Source organism: Lissotriton helveticus, chromosome 11 (genome assembly GCF_964261635.1).
Source record: "Lissotriton helveticus chromosome 11, aLisHel1.1, whole genome shotgun sequence".
Lineage (NCBI taxonomy): Eukaryota > Metazoa > Chordata > Amphibia > Caudata > Salamandridae > Lissotriton > Lissotriton helveticus.
This window is the reverse complement of record NC_136072.1, coordinates 1,104,936,853-1,104,951,212: the sequence shown is the minus strand read 5'-3', so window position 1 is coordinate 1,104,951,212 and position 14,360 is coordinate 1,104,936,853. Positions and strand designations below refer to the sequence as shown.

General features: G+C 42.8%; 1 protein-coding gene across 8 annotated transcripts in view; it reads left to right on the top strand.

Moving 5' to 3' along the window:
* The window catches only part of CABIN1 (calcineurin binding protein 1), a 1,271,888-nt gene that overhangs the window by 569,583 nt on the left and 687,945 nt on the right, over positions 1-14,360 (top strand). For all 8 annotated transcript variants that reach the window (XM_078667788.1, XM_078667793.1, XM_078667787.1 and 5 more), the window contains one exon: positions 145-351. In XM_078667788.1, the coding sequence (XP_078523914.1) occupies positions 145-351 (207 nt within the window). The remainder of the gene's footprint in view (positions 1-144; positions 352-14,360) is intronic.

Genomic DNA, 14,360 nt, shown 5'->3' with positions numbered 1-14,360 from the left:
CATTAGGATGTGTTAGTACATGCACTCATCACTGAGTAGTACACTTGTGGTGTCTTTTAAATTTAAGAAAATCATATGTTTCACCATAAACATGAACGTCAAGCAAGTGCTTTAAAAACAGATGTTGTTTTGCTCTCTTTTCAGGTGGAGCTGGTGTGGGAGGATGCCTTATTCATGTTTGACTATTTTAAGCCTAAAATTCTCCCAGAGTTTGATGGGTACAAAACCAGCACTGTATCCGCTGACCTTGCCAACCTTCTCAAAAAGATTGCTTCCACTGTCCCTCGCACAGGGAAGCCTAAACTGAGTATGGAGTGTCTTTCTGCGTACATTGAGGGGACCAGCTGCAGGGTAAGAATTTTGCTTCCCTCAGGCCGATCATCTGTAATATGCATCCACATCTCACAACAAAGTGTTTATTAAACTGTATAGATATGTGTTTGATGTCAATACTCTAAAGCAAACGTCTTGTGATATTAGCAAAAGACAATGTGTTTGGCAGTGCAGAGGCTGTTGTAAAGTTTACATTCAATGGAAATCTCTATCTTTCCTCTGGAGAATTGCTACATTTCCCATCCACCTTTCCAAACATCAAAGATAGTTCAATGGGGTTGACACCTGCTGTAGAGATCTGTGTGTATATAGCTGGCTTCAGGCTAGAGTGCATCAATGGCTCACTCAGCCTTTCACTGTCAAAACGATACCTTTGATATCTTTAATAACTGTTCTTAACTCGCTAAGACACCGTTCACTTTGTAATGTGTTTTTTTTACGTTGGGTTCATTTATTTCATTTTTGCTTCACTTCAATTTCATCCCGCACTAAGTACCATTAGGATTGCAGTCAGAAACCCAATTAGCGAATACAACTAAGGACGGAGACCGAAAAATATGAATTTGAAGTTCTAATATTATATACTTTCATTTCAAAGAAGACACCACAAAGAAAATCAAACATCTGAATACCGTTGCGCTTTGTTTTTTGATACTCCTACAAAAAAGCTGCTTTGACATAGAAAAGCATATAAATAAAAGGCGAGCAGGCTTTATAACCATCTAGAGCCTGGGCTGCACCATTACGTAGAAGAACAAAGAAAAAGTTCTAGCAGGATAGATGTGTTACATTTCAAAAAGAGGCAAATGTATTATTTGTAGCCTCACTTGGGTGGGAATCGCACTTTAAGAATGAATCTTGTGTATTCAATCACAATATACACGCATTATAAAAGGCATTGTTGTTACTTCCTGCTAGGTGTGAATCCTAGAGGGTGTAGGTCAACACGTTTGGCCTTATGATTGATGGGCTCTTCAGGACTATACGGAACAAATATCGCCCCAGCTTGGAAAGAAAAATATGTGATCAGTCACATCAAATGCCTAAAGCAAAGGAGTTAATTGGTAAAGAGTTGGAAGAGGACAGACTGATATTTTTTCATTTTAGGCCTCGAGTCTAGCGGTGTACTGCGCAGCAGTGCTCGCGCAGCGCGAGGCATTTTGGAGGTGAAAAAACGGGGAATGTGAGCCGACTTAGGAATCGCACACGCTCGTGCGTGTGCGTTTCCTCAGCTCCCCCTATTGGCCTTTGCGTGCGTCTTATTGTAAAAGACAGCACGCAATTGGCCAGAGGCGCATGCATAGATCCTCCCACGGCCTATTGGAGTCTTTTACGTGCACCAAGCGCGTAATAGACACCAATAGGCCGTGGGAGGAGAAATGATCATGCCCAGACACAGGCGTGATGCGCTCGCCACTTGGTTTTCTTTACTGTTGGTATAAGCGTGGCACCCGCGCTTTACTTTTGATGTTATAAGTAAAGCGCGGGTGCCGCAATTATACCAAAGGTAAAGAAATAGAAAAAAACATATATTTCTTTACTTTCGGTATAATCGCGGCACCCGCGCTTTACTTACAACATTAAAAGTAAAGCCCGGGTGCCGCGATTGTACAGAAATAGATTGTTTTCAGTGCCTCAGCTACCAGCCCTACTACTTTCCCATCGTTGCCATTGCGCTGCCCTTTCCTTCACCACCACTCCTCCACACTGTTCTTCACCTGACTCACTCAACACTGACTCAGAACCAGACCACTTCTACTACCCATAGGACCTTTGTGATGATCCCTTTAGGACACAGGGCAGGGATTGCTGGATCGGGCATTTAATGGCCGGTATAGACTGTTACAGAGGGCTCTAAAGCTGTATAGAGGTCTGAATATTGGTACCAACAGTTGTTTCGTAATTAGCGTCTGAGGGCATGGAAAAAGTCCTTTAAGAAACTGACCTTAGGCAACACTGCTTCATCTATACTGGGGTGGAACAAAGTCAACATGGAACCTAATGGCGCACAGGTGCACTGCTGTGAAATTTTCCAGACCCAATCTGGCACCCGGAGAATAGTCTAAATGTGAGGGATCATCTGTGGTTTGTAAGAGTATCCACCAGAAAGAGCATTTGCAATGGTAAGTAATTTATTTATCTGGCCTTTTGGCATTTCTTCATTTGCCATACCAGCCATCCATGGTTAAATCTCTAGTTTTGATTCCAGTTATTTAAAGATTCAATACATAGTGGGACATTAACTTCTTTCAAGACAGTTTAGTAGTGTCTCTTGACTCTGAAAGCTGTCTTCTTAATTGCTGCTATATCAGCTGTTCGCAAGAGTGAACTGCAGGTACTGTCAGTGCAACCACTCTACACCACCTTAATCCCAGACAAATTTGTGCTAAGGACTTTGATTACTTTTTTGTCTAAACGCTTTTCTCTTTTTCATTTTAGGGATCTGATCACTCTGTCAGTATTCTTTGTTCTCTGCCACTCCTCAAGGAGGAGCTTTGAGGAGAGGCTCCATCGGTTGAACTCAAAGGAGTTTTAGGTGTTTTTAATTCACTGTACAAAGGTCCATTGATTGGATAATCAGCTCTGTTTGGAGAGGATTCTGTCAAGGAGAGGATTCCGTCATGGTGAACAGTCCTCTACATCAAGATCTGCTATGCACTGGCCAAGAAACATACCCCTGAGAGTCTGAGAGCCCATTCCAACTGGAGCAAGGCAAAACAATAACGTTTGCACTACAGGTGCCTGTCCTTGATATCTACCAGGTTGCAACGTAGTCATTGAACATTATGGTCCATATGTTCATGAAGCACCACTGCCTTCACAGATTGGCCAGGTGGAAAGGGCACATTGCCCTGTTAGTTCTGCATAGCATTTGTTCTTGAGCCCTCTTTGTTATCTATTCTAAAGGTGAAGAATCTGTGGTTAGAAGTATCACCCAGAAGAATAAATTACCTAACTTTGGGAGTGTTCTTTCTTTTTGATTCTCTTATCTAACCACATATTTCTCACTGCCCTCCCACCTCCCCTTTCTTTGGTGTGACCTTTGTTTAACATCTAAAAATGTGCCAATATAGAGCAGAGTACACTGTCACCTACAAAATGTTTAGTGCTCTGCGTCTAAGGACGTGTAAAGTGGAAGAGACATACCGATTTCGGCATGCAGGGGTGGCGCTTATATATGCAGCTCCTTTCTGTCAATTCTGGGCCAGTATCAGGCCATCATGGGCTGCGCAACACCATCTACTGGCACACCCTTGCTGGAAAATTCTGTGGCTCAAGACTGGTGTCTAGTGGTTTTTTTTAATTGAGGAATCTGCAGTTAGATAAAGTATTCACCAGAAACATTGCTACCAAACTTAAAATAGGCTTGTTCTTTTATATTCATTTCCTGGAGCCGGGTTAGAAGCATGGCATGATCAATTGTGCCAAAGGTCACAGAATGATCTAGTAGGATTTGGGCACCATCACTATTGTCATCCACCAATCTCGGTAGGTGAACCAACACTAAAATTAGGACCAGCTCTATGTTTTATCCAGGATGGAAGCCTGCCAGAAAAAAAATCCATTTGTTCAAGAATTACTCCAGGAATGGTAAAAGTGAAATCAGCTTTTCCATTAATAGCTGGTAAGGAATCTATAACTAACCTATGTTTCTTACAGATATATCGTTACCGAAGGTAACTTGTTCTTCACTTAATCTGACTTTTTAAAATTGACTTAGCTTATCAATAGTGAAGATTCTAGGCTTAACCCCTTGCATGCGGGGCTCACTCCCCCGCTGTGCTGGGGGGAGGTGGGGCGAGCACAGCGCCCCGGTGCTCATGACGAGCTCAGCTCGTCATGAGCCACGGTGGTCGTGTGCACATGACGAGCTGAGCTCGTCATGACCACACCAGTTTGTGTAGAATGTTCGCACAGCAGGGGAATTAGCCCAGCGTGCGAGCGTTCCAACGGTCATGACGAGCTGAGCTCGTCATGAGCACCGTGGCTCATGACGAGCTGAGCTCGTCATGAGTGTTCAAGGGGTTAATTCAGCAGTTTTTGGACAAGGTATACAGTTTTGTGCAAAAAGTGTCTTTTGGCCAGACGTACAATATTAATCGTTTGCGATTGACAAATAGGAAATGTTAGCGATTCGCTATATGGTAATCGCAAACATCAATGTACTATTGTGTGTTTGACACGTTTTGCGATTTCCAGTGGGTCACAACTAGACATACCTCATTAATATTCCTGATGCAGGTCTTGATTTGTGACCCATTAGGAATCACAAAAATCACAGGTATGGTGGCCTGCTGGGGTCAGTAGACCTCCATGTATGTCTATGATTGCTTTTCAATAAAGCAATGTTTTTTTTTTTTTTTTTTTTATAAGCATAACCCATTTTCCTTAAAGGAAAACAGGATGCGCTTCAAAAAGGAAAGTGGGACCACTACCTTCTCTTAAAAAAACAGGTTTTACAAACATTTACAAAGGGGAATGGGTCACTAGGGGACCCCTTCTCATTTGCGAATAGGTTACCACCAATTTTAAGTAAGTCTTAAGTGCGAATGTTCTGTAACCGCATTTCAGTCGCAAAATATTCACACATACCATTGTGATTTGGTATTAGGAAGGTACTGCCTAAACACTCCCCTTCCTAATACCGAATAGCAAACGCAATTTGTTATAAGGTAATAGGTTACCGAATCGCAAATTGGACATTTGAACATTGAAAGAATTCCTTTTAGCGTTCACAAATGGCCCAATTCTGCGAAACGGTCCGTTTACAAATTTAAAAAAAAGCTTTGTACATCTGGCCCGTAGTCTTTTAAATTTTATCTGCACAAAATTGGATTTTAAGTATCACACTTCTTTAGAAAGTTAAATGGAGCCTTGCAATAATATTGGTAACTTCAGCTCAGTTATTCTGAACAGTTCCTTTAACAGATTCATAACCTGGAAAAGTAGAGCTGTATAGTACAACGTTTGTGCTTGCTGCACTGGTTACTTGTAGATGTGGAGGGTAGCTGGGTATTATTTTTTTTAAGTTCAGCTGAGTAGTGTTGTCTTCAGTTTCTTTTCGGTTATTGTGCCTTTAGTGTAAGGCTTGGTAGCAAGGTAGTAAGCCACTGCTTTTATTACTGGCCTGTCAACTAAATAGATACCTACAGGATTCATGCATATGACTGAGCATAGCAGGCTAGGTAGGGTATTAGTAAGGGGTTTAACCTTGTCAATGTAGGTCCTCCTCTAATAAAAGCATGTGCTTGAAAGAACTGTGGTATGCAGCCTGTTGAACCCTGCAGGCTAAAAGCTTTCCAATTTCACTCTGGCTCCTTGGGCTTATAATGTTCAGAGCAGGTATGTGGCCTGCTGACACTCATTTAAGAGGTGAATCACAGCTAGAAAATGGCATCACGTAGGTGGTCTGATGGGTGCGTGGGTTCAAGATTAATTTTGTTTTAATTAAATACATTACCTTGTAGATTTCGAATAGCCATCATTGCTCATTGGCCTGGAATGCTTCAAAATGCTTACCAAATTCAGTGTAATATAATCATTCTCACATTCTTATATGCTGTTCATCTAAAACTCATCCGATCATAACATACATTATGATACATTTGTTTGGAATAGGACCTGCAGCCCTTTTTCTCTGTTTATTCATGTCCTTTTGAACTTACTGTATTTAACTATTTAGTAGGCCTCTGATACTTGACTACTTTCTTTTATAGCTATTTCCAGCCCTGAGCATTTATTTTGCTGCCAGTGATCATGTAGTACAACTTTTATTGGATGTAACTTTTCAGTGTTTTTACTTTGTTGGTAGCAGCTGAAAAATATTGTTTGGGCACTCATCATATTTTTGGAAGACTACATCACTTTATTGTTGGTGTCATCTGGCAGATCCTTAACACAGCCAGAATTCGTTTATGATTTTCTTAATATTTTAAATTACTAACATGGCCTGGTACACTTACTCCCTTGACTATTTTATAGTAGACCAACAGTGGTAAGGGATAATTAAAATAATGTTGGTAACCTGAGATGCATTTTCATGAAGAACATGGTTTATAATCTACTGGGAATATTTAATATTCCAGATGCTGCCTGGATACTTTTTCATGGACTTGAGATCTAGATGACCGTTAAGAGCAAATTCTACTTTTATATTGAGTCTTCACTTTCAAGGATATAATAATTGAAGGAGGTAGCAGAAGATAAATTCTCTCGTATGTCCTTATCATGAATAAAGAGTTCATGCACTTAATACTGTTCCTGGTTGGTCTGAATTTATGGCCATCTGATTTCTTTCTGCCTGTGAACGCAATGGTGGCAAACCTGTGGAAGCACCATGGAGCAAAGATGCCCTTGCCTCTATTTGTTATTTATTAAGTTCTGGCTGCATGAGGCAGATTTTGTGGCTTATCAACTCATGTCATCGTATGTACTTTTGCTTTTTGGAGAATCTGGAGTAGAAGTGAAATTAAGCATAGAGTAATGGGACTTGAATTTATTGCCATCTGTTGGTTGTACGCTTTTTTTAAATGAAAAAGAGGGTGGCAGGGTCTTTTTGGTTTCCCACGTCAGGCTGTATGGTAAGAACTCTTTTGGCCTTCTTCCTCATTTTCACCCTTATTGTAGGACCTACTTTGTTGACTCACTCCAAAGTTCTCTTGTAATCTGAAGCACATCTGTATCTGTACATTCTCTTTCATGTCAGTATGCTATCTACAGTAACCAACTTTTCATGAATAGCCTTAGATCTTCATCTGTTCTGTCCAGAATCCAGACTTTGGTTGCCTCGCTTTGTTTCCAGTTCCCTTCTTCAATATGTTTTGATATTATTGATGGCTTTTTTGCTCTTGTTTCTTAATGAAACTGGGCAGTCTAATGGAAGACTGAGTTAACTGTGCCTCTTCATCTATTCAGCCTATTCTATGAGTGAGATTCTGCACAACCTCCTTTAACTTGTCCAAATTTTGGTTGATCTGCGTGACATTCTATTTGTTCTAACGTAGCCATAAGTGTGTTCCTTGAAGGAGAGTTTTCCCTAACTGCAACCGGAAAGTTTTTTTCGGAAAGTTACCGGAGATGTCTGCTTATAAATGTACCCGTTCTCTTCTTTCTGTCTTATATTATTTTGCTGGAGTGTGAAAAACAATTTTCAGTTGATATTTTGAAGCCCTCTAGTCCCGATTCAGCATGTTTTTATCATATTTGTTCTCCATAGAGCAAGAGGTATTCGTACTAAATAAAATGTATGAGTGTATTATGTCTGTCCTGTTGTGTCTAGATCAGTGATTCCCAAACGTTTCAGGCACACAACCCACTTTTTAGAGCGACAAACATTTGCGACACACCTAGCTTTAATGGACGTGAGGTGGGCGATTTTTTTTTTCATCCTACTATAGCATCATGTGGCAGCGCTCTGTCATTATCAGACAACACATTTTCAATTGAATTAGGCTCTAGATGTGCGCAGCCATATAGTCTTTACTGATAAAACTATATTGCACACAAATTATAATGTGTGGAAATCGGGTTTCAGTGAAGAATTATCAGTTGTGCATCACCAAGTAAAGTGTCTTGACTTGTTTTGATCCTGGTAAAATCTTTGCTTGCATCACACTTCTGAATTACAAAAAAAATGTTTTATTTTTACTTTGTGGACTGCTGAATTTGCACAGTTCATTTACAGGTATTTACATGTTGTTGTGTGTTACAAAAATGTCACCCTCCAGCCTTTCCTTTCACACTCTCTGTACTCCAGCACAATTGGCACATAATTAACTGTTCGAGGCATATGGGCTGCAGATGGTACATTTATGAATAGATCGCCATCTGGTGTTGGGCTCGGATGATTGCACTTTGTTTTTCTTCTGGAGAAGTCTTTGTCGTCATAGGTGACTCCTCCTCTCGGTGTTAGTGCGCATGGGCATCGGCTCCATCCTTAGATTGTTTTTTTCCGCCATCGGGTTCGGATGAGGATCGAAGCGCTCCGGACCGACTTCAACAAAGAAGGTTATAACCGGCGCGTATTCCTTTCCAAATCGACGGTATCGTTATCGAACGCGACTTCACTCCATACCGACGCGGTTCGAAGGACGACGACTACGAGAAACTCGACGTAGTCCAGCCCGGGGTCCATGGAAAGGACTCCATTCAAAAAATGTCCAACGTGTGGTGCTAAGTTCCCACACAAGGACCTACACGAGGTGTGCAACCTCTGCTTGTCCCCTGAACACGAATCCAGGGACTGTGAGGCCTGTGCAGCGTTCTCGTCAAAATCGACGATTAGAAACCGTCGTGCCCGAAGACACGAGGTATCGAGAATGCAGTCACAAGCAATCCCGGAGCTGTTCGAGGACCAGCACCCAGAAGAGGAAGAAGAAGAGGCCGACGAGGCGGGGTCAGAAGCGGACGAGTCCGACGTCGAGGAAATCGACGTCCAACAAACCGTGAGTGACGACGTCGCTTTACCGAAAAACAGACCCCGCACGGTGTCGACCCCGCCCTCGAGCCCGGTCAGACAACCGAAAAAAGTTTCCAACGCCCCGCCTTCGAGCCCGGCAACGAAACAGAAACCGAAACACTCGGTCCCACATCATAGTGGTTCCGGTTCCGATAAACCGACCACATCGACACCGAAGCACCAGGTCAAGGAAAGCTCGAAGTCGAAGCAGTCCATGTCGACACCGAAGCACGCTTCGGCGCCGAAAACACCCCCGACACCGGGGACATCTTCGATACCGAAGAAGTCGGATCCAAACAAAACTTCGGCACCGAAAATACAAATGGACAGTTCAAAGAAAAAACACCTTTCGGAACCGAAAACTGCGGTACCGACACAGGAACACGGAACGGATCCTAAACAAAAGACTTTGTTTATTGACCCAAAGACTGGCAAGGTAGCCACAGAACTACCTAAAAAGAGGAAACATGAACATTTGGACGACAAGGCTCATCCAAAGAAGAGAACAATGGGGACGAATACAACTCCTCCCCCTTCTCCCAAACCTCACACACCATCTTCACCTCTTCCTCACAATAGGCCAGATATCCCTCCCACACGTCCATCTACACCTACAACAGATGGAGAGAGTGACACAGGGGAGGGGGGACACCCTGGGGATGATGAGGACACAATCCCAGAGGAGGCAGACCCATGGGAGGAGTATAATGTGGGATCAGGTAATGATACCGACCTTGAGTCATATCCCTCAAAACCTTCACCTCCTGATGACAATACTGGGTTTGCACAACTCATTACTAGAGCAGCAACATTTCATAAGGTAGACCTACATACAGAACCTCTAGTACAGGACTTCTTATTAGAAACACTACCTACTGCACAAAGAACATCAGGAACACTACCAATGCTAAAGGGCCTTCTCAGTCATACATCAGAGATATTCAAAGACCCAGTGAGGGCTAGGGTATTGAACCCAAGAATTGATAAAAAATATAGGGCAGCTCCAAAAGACCCAATATACATTAAGGGACAAATTACTCTAGACTCACTAGTGGTCACAAACGCTCGCAAGAGAGCAAACTCTTTATCTACAGGAGAAGCTCCACCTCCTGACAAAGAGTCCAAACTAATAGATGCCTCTGGCAAGAGAGTAGCATCTCAAGCGGCAAACAGTTGGCGCATAGCTAATACGCAAGCACTACTTGCAAGATATGACAGAGCGCATTATGATGAGTTAGAAACACTCATCAAACATCTCCCTAAAGAACATCAAAAGAAAGCAGATCAACTTATACAAGAAGGGAAGTTAATTACTAACACTTCAATAAAGTGCGCCCTAGACGCGGCAGAAACTGCGGCAAGGTCGACAAACACAAGCATCATGTTAAGGAGACATGCATGGCTCAGAGTATCAGGGTTCAAACAAGAGGTACAAACATCGTTACTGAACCAACCTTTTGATGGGAAAACACTTTTCGGCACAGGGACAGATGAGGCCCTAGAAAAGATGAAAAAGGATACAGAAACGGCTAAATCAATGGGAGCATTGCAACAGCCGACACAAAGAGGTTCCTTTCGTAGATCCACCTATAGAGGAGGATCCAAAAGTACAGGCACAAACCAACAGCAAACCTCTTTTACACCTACATCACCCAGAGGTAATTCTAGAGGTGGATACAGGGGTAACAACAACAAGGGTAGAGGTCGCGGAAACAACAACAACCGCAACTCTCCAACCCCAAAACAGTGACTTCATAGAGCTTCCCCCAGACCATATAACACCGGTAGGGGGACGCCTATCACAGTTCCTACCTGTCTGGGAAAACATCACATCAGACAAGTGGGTAAGACAAATTATCCAACATGGTTATTGCCTAGAACTCACAGCTACCCCACCAAACATCCCCCCCAAACAGCGTCCAATGAAACAAGATCACCTGACACTATTAAAACAGGAAGTAATATCACTGCTAGAAAAGCATGCCATAGAGAAGGTTCCACAGCACCAACAGGGAACAGGAGTATACTCCCTATACTTCCTAATCCCCAAAAAGGACGGGTCTCTAAGGCCAATACTGGACCTAAGACCTCTCAACGCATACATAAATTCGGAACATTTCCACATGGTCACGCTCCAACAAGTACTTCCTTTACTGAAGAAAGGGGACTTTCTTTCTACACTGGATCTAAAAGACGCTTACTTTCATATCCCTATTCACAAAGCCCACAGGAAATACCTCAGGTTTGTGGTAGAAGGACAACATTATCAGTTCAAAGTCCTTCCATTTGGTGTCACGACGGCACCAAGGGTGTTCACAAAATGCCTGGCAGTGGTAGCAGCTCACCTAAGAAGACAACAAATTCATGTCTTCCCATACTTGGACGACTGGCTAATAAAAGCCAGGTCGCAAGAGGAGTGTCTGCAACACACACAAAAGACAATTCAGCTACTACACCAGCTAGGGTTCACGGTGAACTACACAAAGTCACACCTACAACCAAACAAGGTTCAACAATATCTGGGGGCTACTATAGACACAGAAAAAGCCAAAGTGTACCCCAACCCAGTCAAGGTCCAAGCAATGCTTACAATCATTCAGAGATTTCAGCCACAACACTCACTAACAGCAAGAGTGTTCATGCAGCTATTAGGCACGATGTCATCCTGCATACTGCTAATACCATATGCAAAACTACAAATGCGTCCGCTACAAGAATGCTTAGCGACACAGTGGAATCAGGCTCAAGGGCAGATTACGGATCTGGTGTTGGTAGACGACCGCACACACCGCTCTCTGAAGTGGTGGAACAGAACAAACATTACCAAGGGGCGGTCGTTCCTAGAGCCAATTCCACAGGTGACAATAACAGCAGACGCATCGCTCACCGGATGGGGAGCACATATGGACAAGTACACAGTACAAGGAAGGTGGAGTGTGCAGGAAAGAACACTACACATCAACTACCTAGAACTACTGGCAGTGTTTCTAGCATTGAAAGCCTTTCAAATACATGTTATCCACAAAGCAGTCCTGATCAGAACAGACAACATGACAGCAATGTATTATATTCAAAAACAGGGGGGGACGCACTCCCTCCAATTATCCAGACTAGCGCAGGAAATTTGGAGATGGGCCATTCCTCAAAACATCTATCTGTTAGCCGAACACCTACCAGGAGTTCAAAACCAGATAGCAGACATCTTAAGCAGACAGTCGGAACAAATACACGAATGGGAACTGCACCAACAAATACTGCAGCCATTCTTCCAAAGATGGGGACAACCAGAGATAGACCTATTTGCCACTCATCAGAACGCAAAATGCCAAAGCTTCGCGTCCAGGTACCCACATCACCTGTCGCAGGGCAATGCGTTATGGATAAATTGGTCCAACAAATTTGCATACGCTTTTCCCCCTCTCCCACTAATCCCATTAGTGGTCAGGAAACTGCAACAACATTCAATGACCATGATACTAGTAGCACCCACGTGGGCAAGACAGCCGTGGTTCACCACGCTCTTGCAACTCTCACAAGTGCCACATCAAAAGCTACGAATTCTACCCATGCACCTTACACAGAACCATGGAGAAATAATGCACCCAGATCCAACTCAGTTGAACTTAGCGATCTGGCTCCTGAAATCCTAGAATTTGGGTACTTAGATCTCCCCCCAAATTGCATGGAAATAATTAAACAAGCGAGACGTCCAACCACCAGAGCATGCTATGCAGCTAAGTGGAAGAGGTTTGCTATACACTGTACTAATAACAATATCAACCCTCTAGACGTATCAACAAGGGAGATTATTTGCTACTTATTACACTTACAGCAATGTAATCTAGCGTACACATCTATCAGAGTACATCTAGCAGCTATAGCAGCATACCTGCAAAACAGGCAGCGCACATCACTGTTCAGAGTACCAGCGATAAAAGCATTCATGGAAGGTCTTAAAAGAGTCATTCCACCAAGATTACCACCTTCCCCAGTCTGGAACCTCAACGTAGTACTCACCAGACTAATGGGGCCACCCTTCGAACCTATGCATAGGTGCGAAATACAATTCCTTACATGGAAGGTGGCATTCCTTATAGCTATTACCTCACTCAGAAGAGTAAGCGAATTACAGGCATTAACAATACAAGAACCATTCCTACAGTTACACCAGAATAAAGTGGTTCTTAGAACAAACCCAAAGTTCTTGCCTAAGGTAATTTCAGCATTCCACATCAATCAGCCAGTGGAATTACCAGTCTTCTTTCCAAAGCCACAGACGGTGGCAGAAAGGGCTCTACATACACTAGATGTTAAAAGAGCCATTTTGTACTACATAGAAAGAACACAAGACTTCAGGAGAACTAAACAACTATTTGTAGCATTTTCCCCAACACATAAGGGCAATCCTATCTCTAAAGCAGGCATCGCAAGATGGATTGTAAGATGTATACAAATATGTTACATTAAAGCAAAGAGAACATTAACTGTTCCTCCTAGAGCTCATTCCACAAGAAAACTAGGAGCATCTATGGCATTCTTAGGGAACATTCCCCTAGATGACATATGTAGAGCAGCAACTTGGTCTACACCACATACATTCACAAAGCACTACTGTGTTGATGTACAGGCTGCACAACAAGCCAGAGTGGGCCAAGCTGTATTAAAAACTCTATTTCAGACAGTTGCGACAGACACTGGTGACCACCGCTAGGGAGGTAACTGCTGTACAATCTATTCATAAATGTACCATCTGCAGCCCATATGCCTCGAACGGAATATGCTACTTACCAGTATGCATCTGTTCTTGGCATAGAGGGCTGCAGAGTGGTACATGCCCTCCCTGCCTCCCCGGAAACCTGTGTCTGTCCCAACATTATCTTATTTAGATACATTTACATGGGCATATCTTTATGTACTATACTACACTACTCCATCTAACCCTACTATGGCAAAACAATCTAAGGATGGAGCCGATGCCCATGCGCACTAACACCGAGAGGAGGAGTCACCTATGACGACAAAGACTTCTCCAGAAGAAAAACAAAGTGCAATCATCCGAGCCCAACACCAGATGGCGATCTATTCATAAATGTACCACTCTGCAGCCCTCTATGCCAAGAACAGATGCATACTGGTAAGTAGCATATTCCTTACTTTTCTTTCTTTGATGCAAAGTGAGAGGAGTTTGTTAACACCAATCGCTATGTTAAACGAGCATTTGCAAGGCAGTAGGTCTCATATTTGCAAGAGTTTAAGCTATTGGCATTATACATGACAATGCCTTTTATTTATCTGTTTTAAAAACAACACATAAATAAAAGGCATTGTCATTTAAAATACCAATAGCTCAAACTCATGTAATTGGGAGACCTATTGCATTGCAAATGCTTGGTTACGTCTCTGTTGGGAGATCTGCTGAGAAGAGAAGGTATAGAGATTTCACAGAAAGTGTCCCGCACTGAAAGCTTGGCAATCTCCGCTTCTACTTTTCTGCACCCGGCAATGAAATGAAGGAAACTGCAGGGTGAGCTTTAATTCAAAGCATTCGTGTCTCTTGTGGCTGCAACAA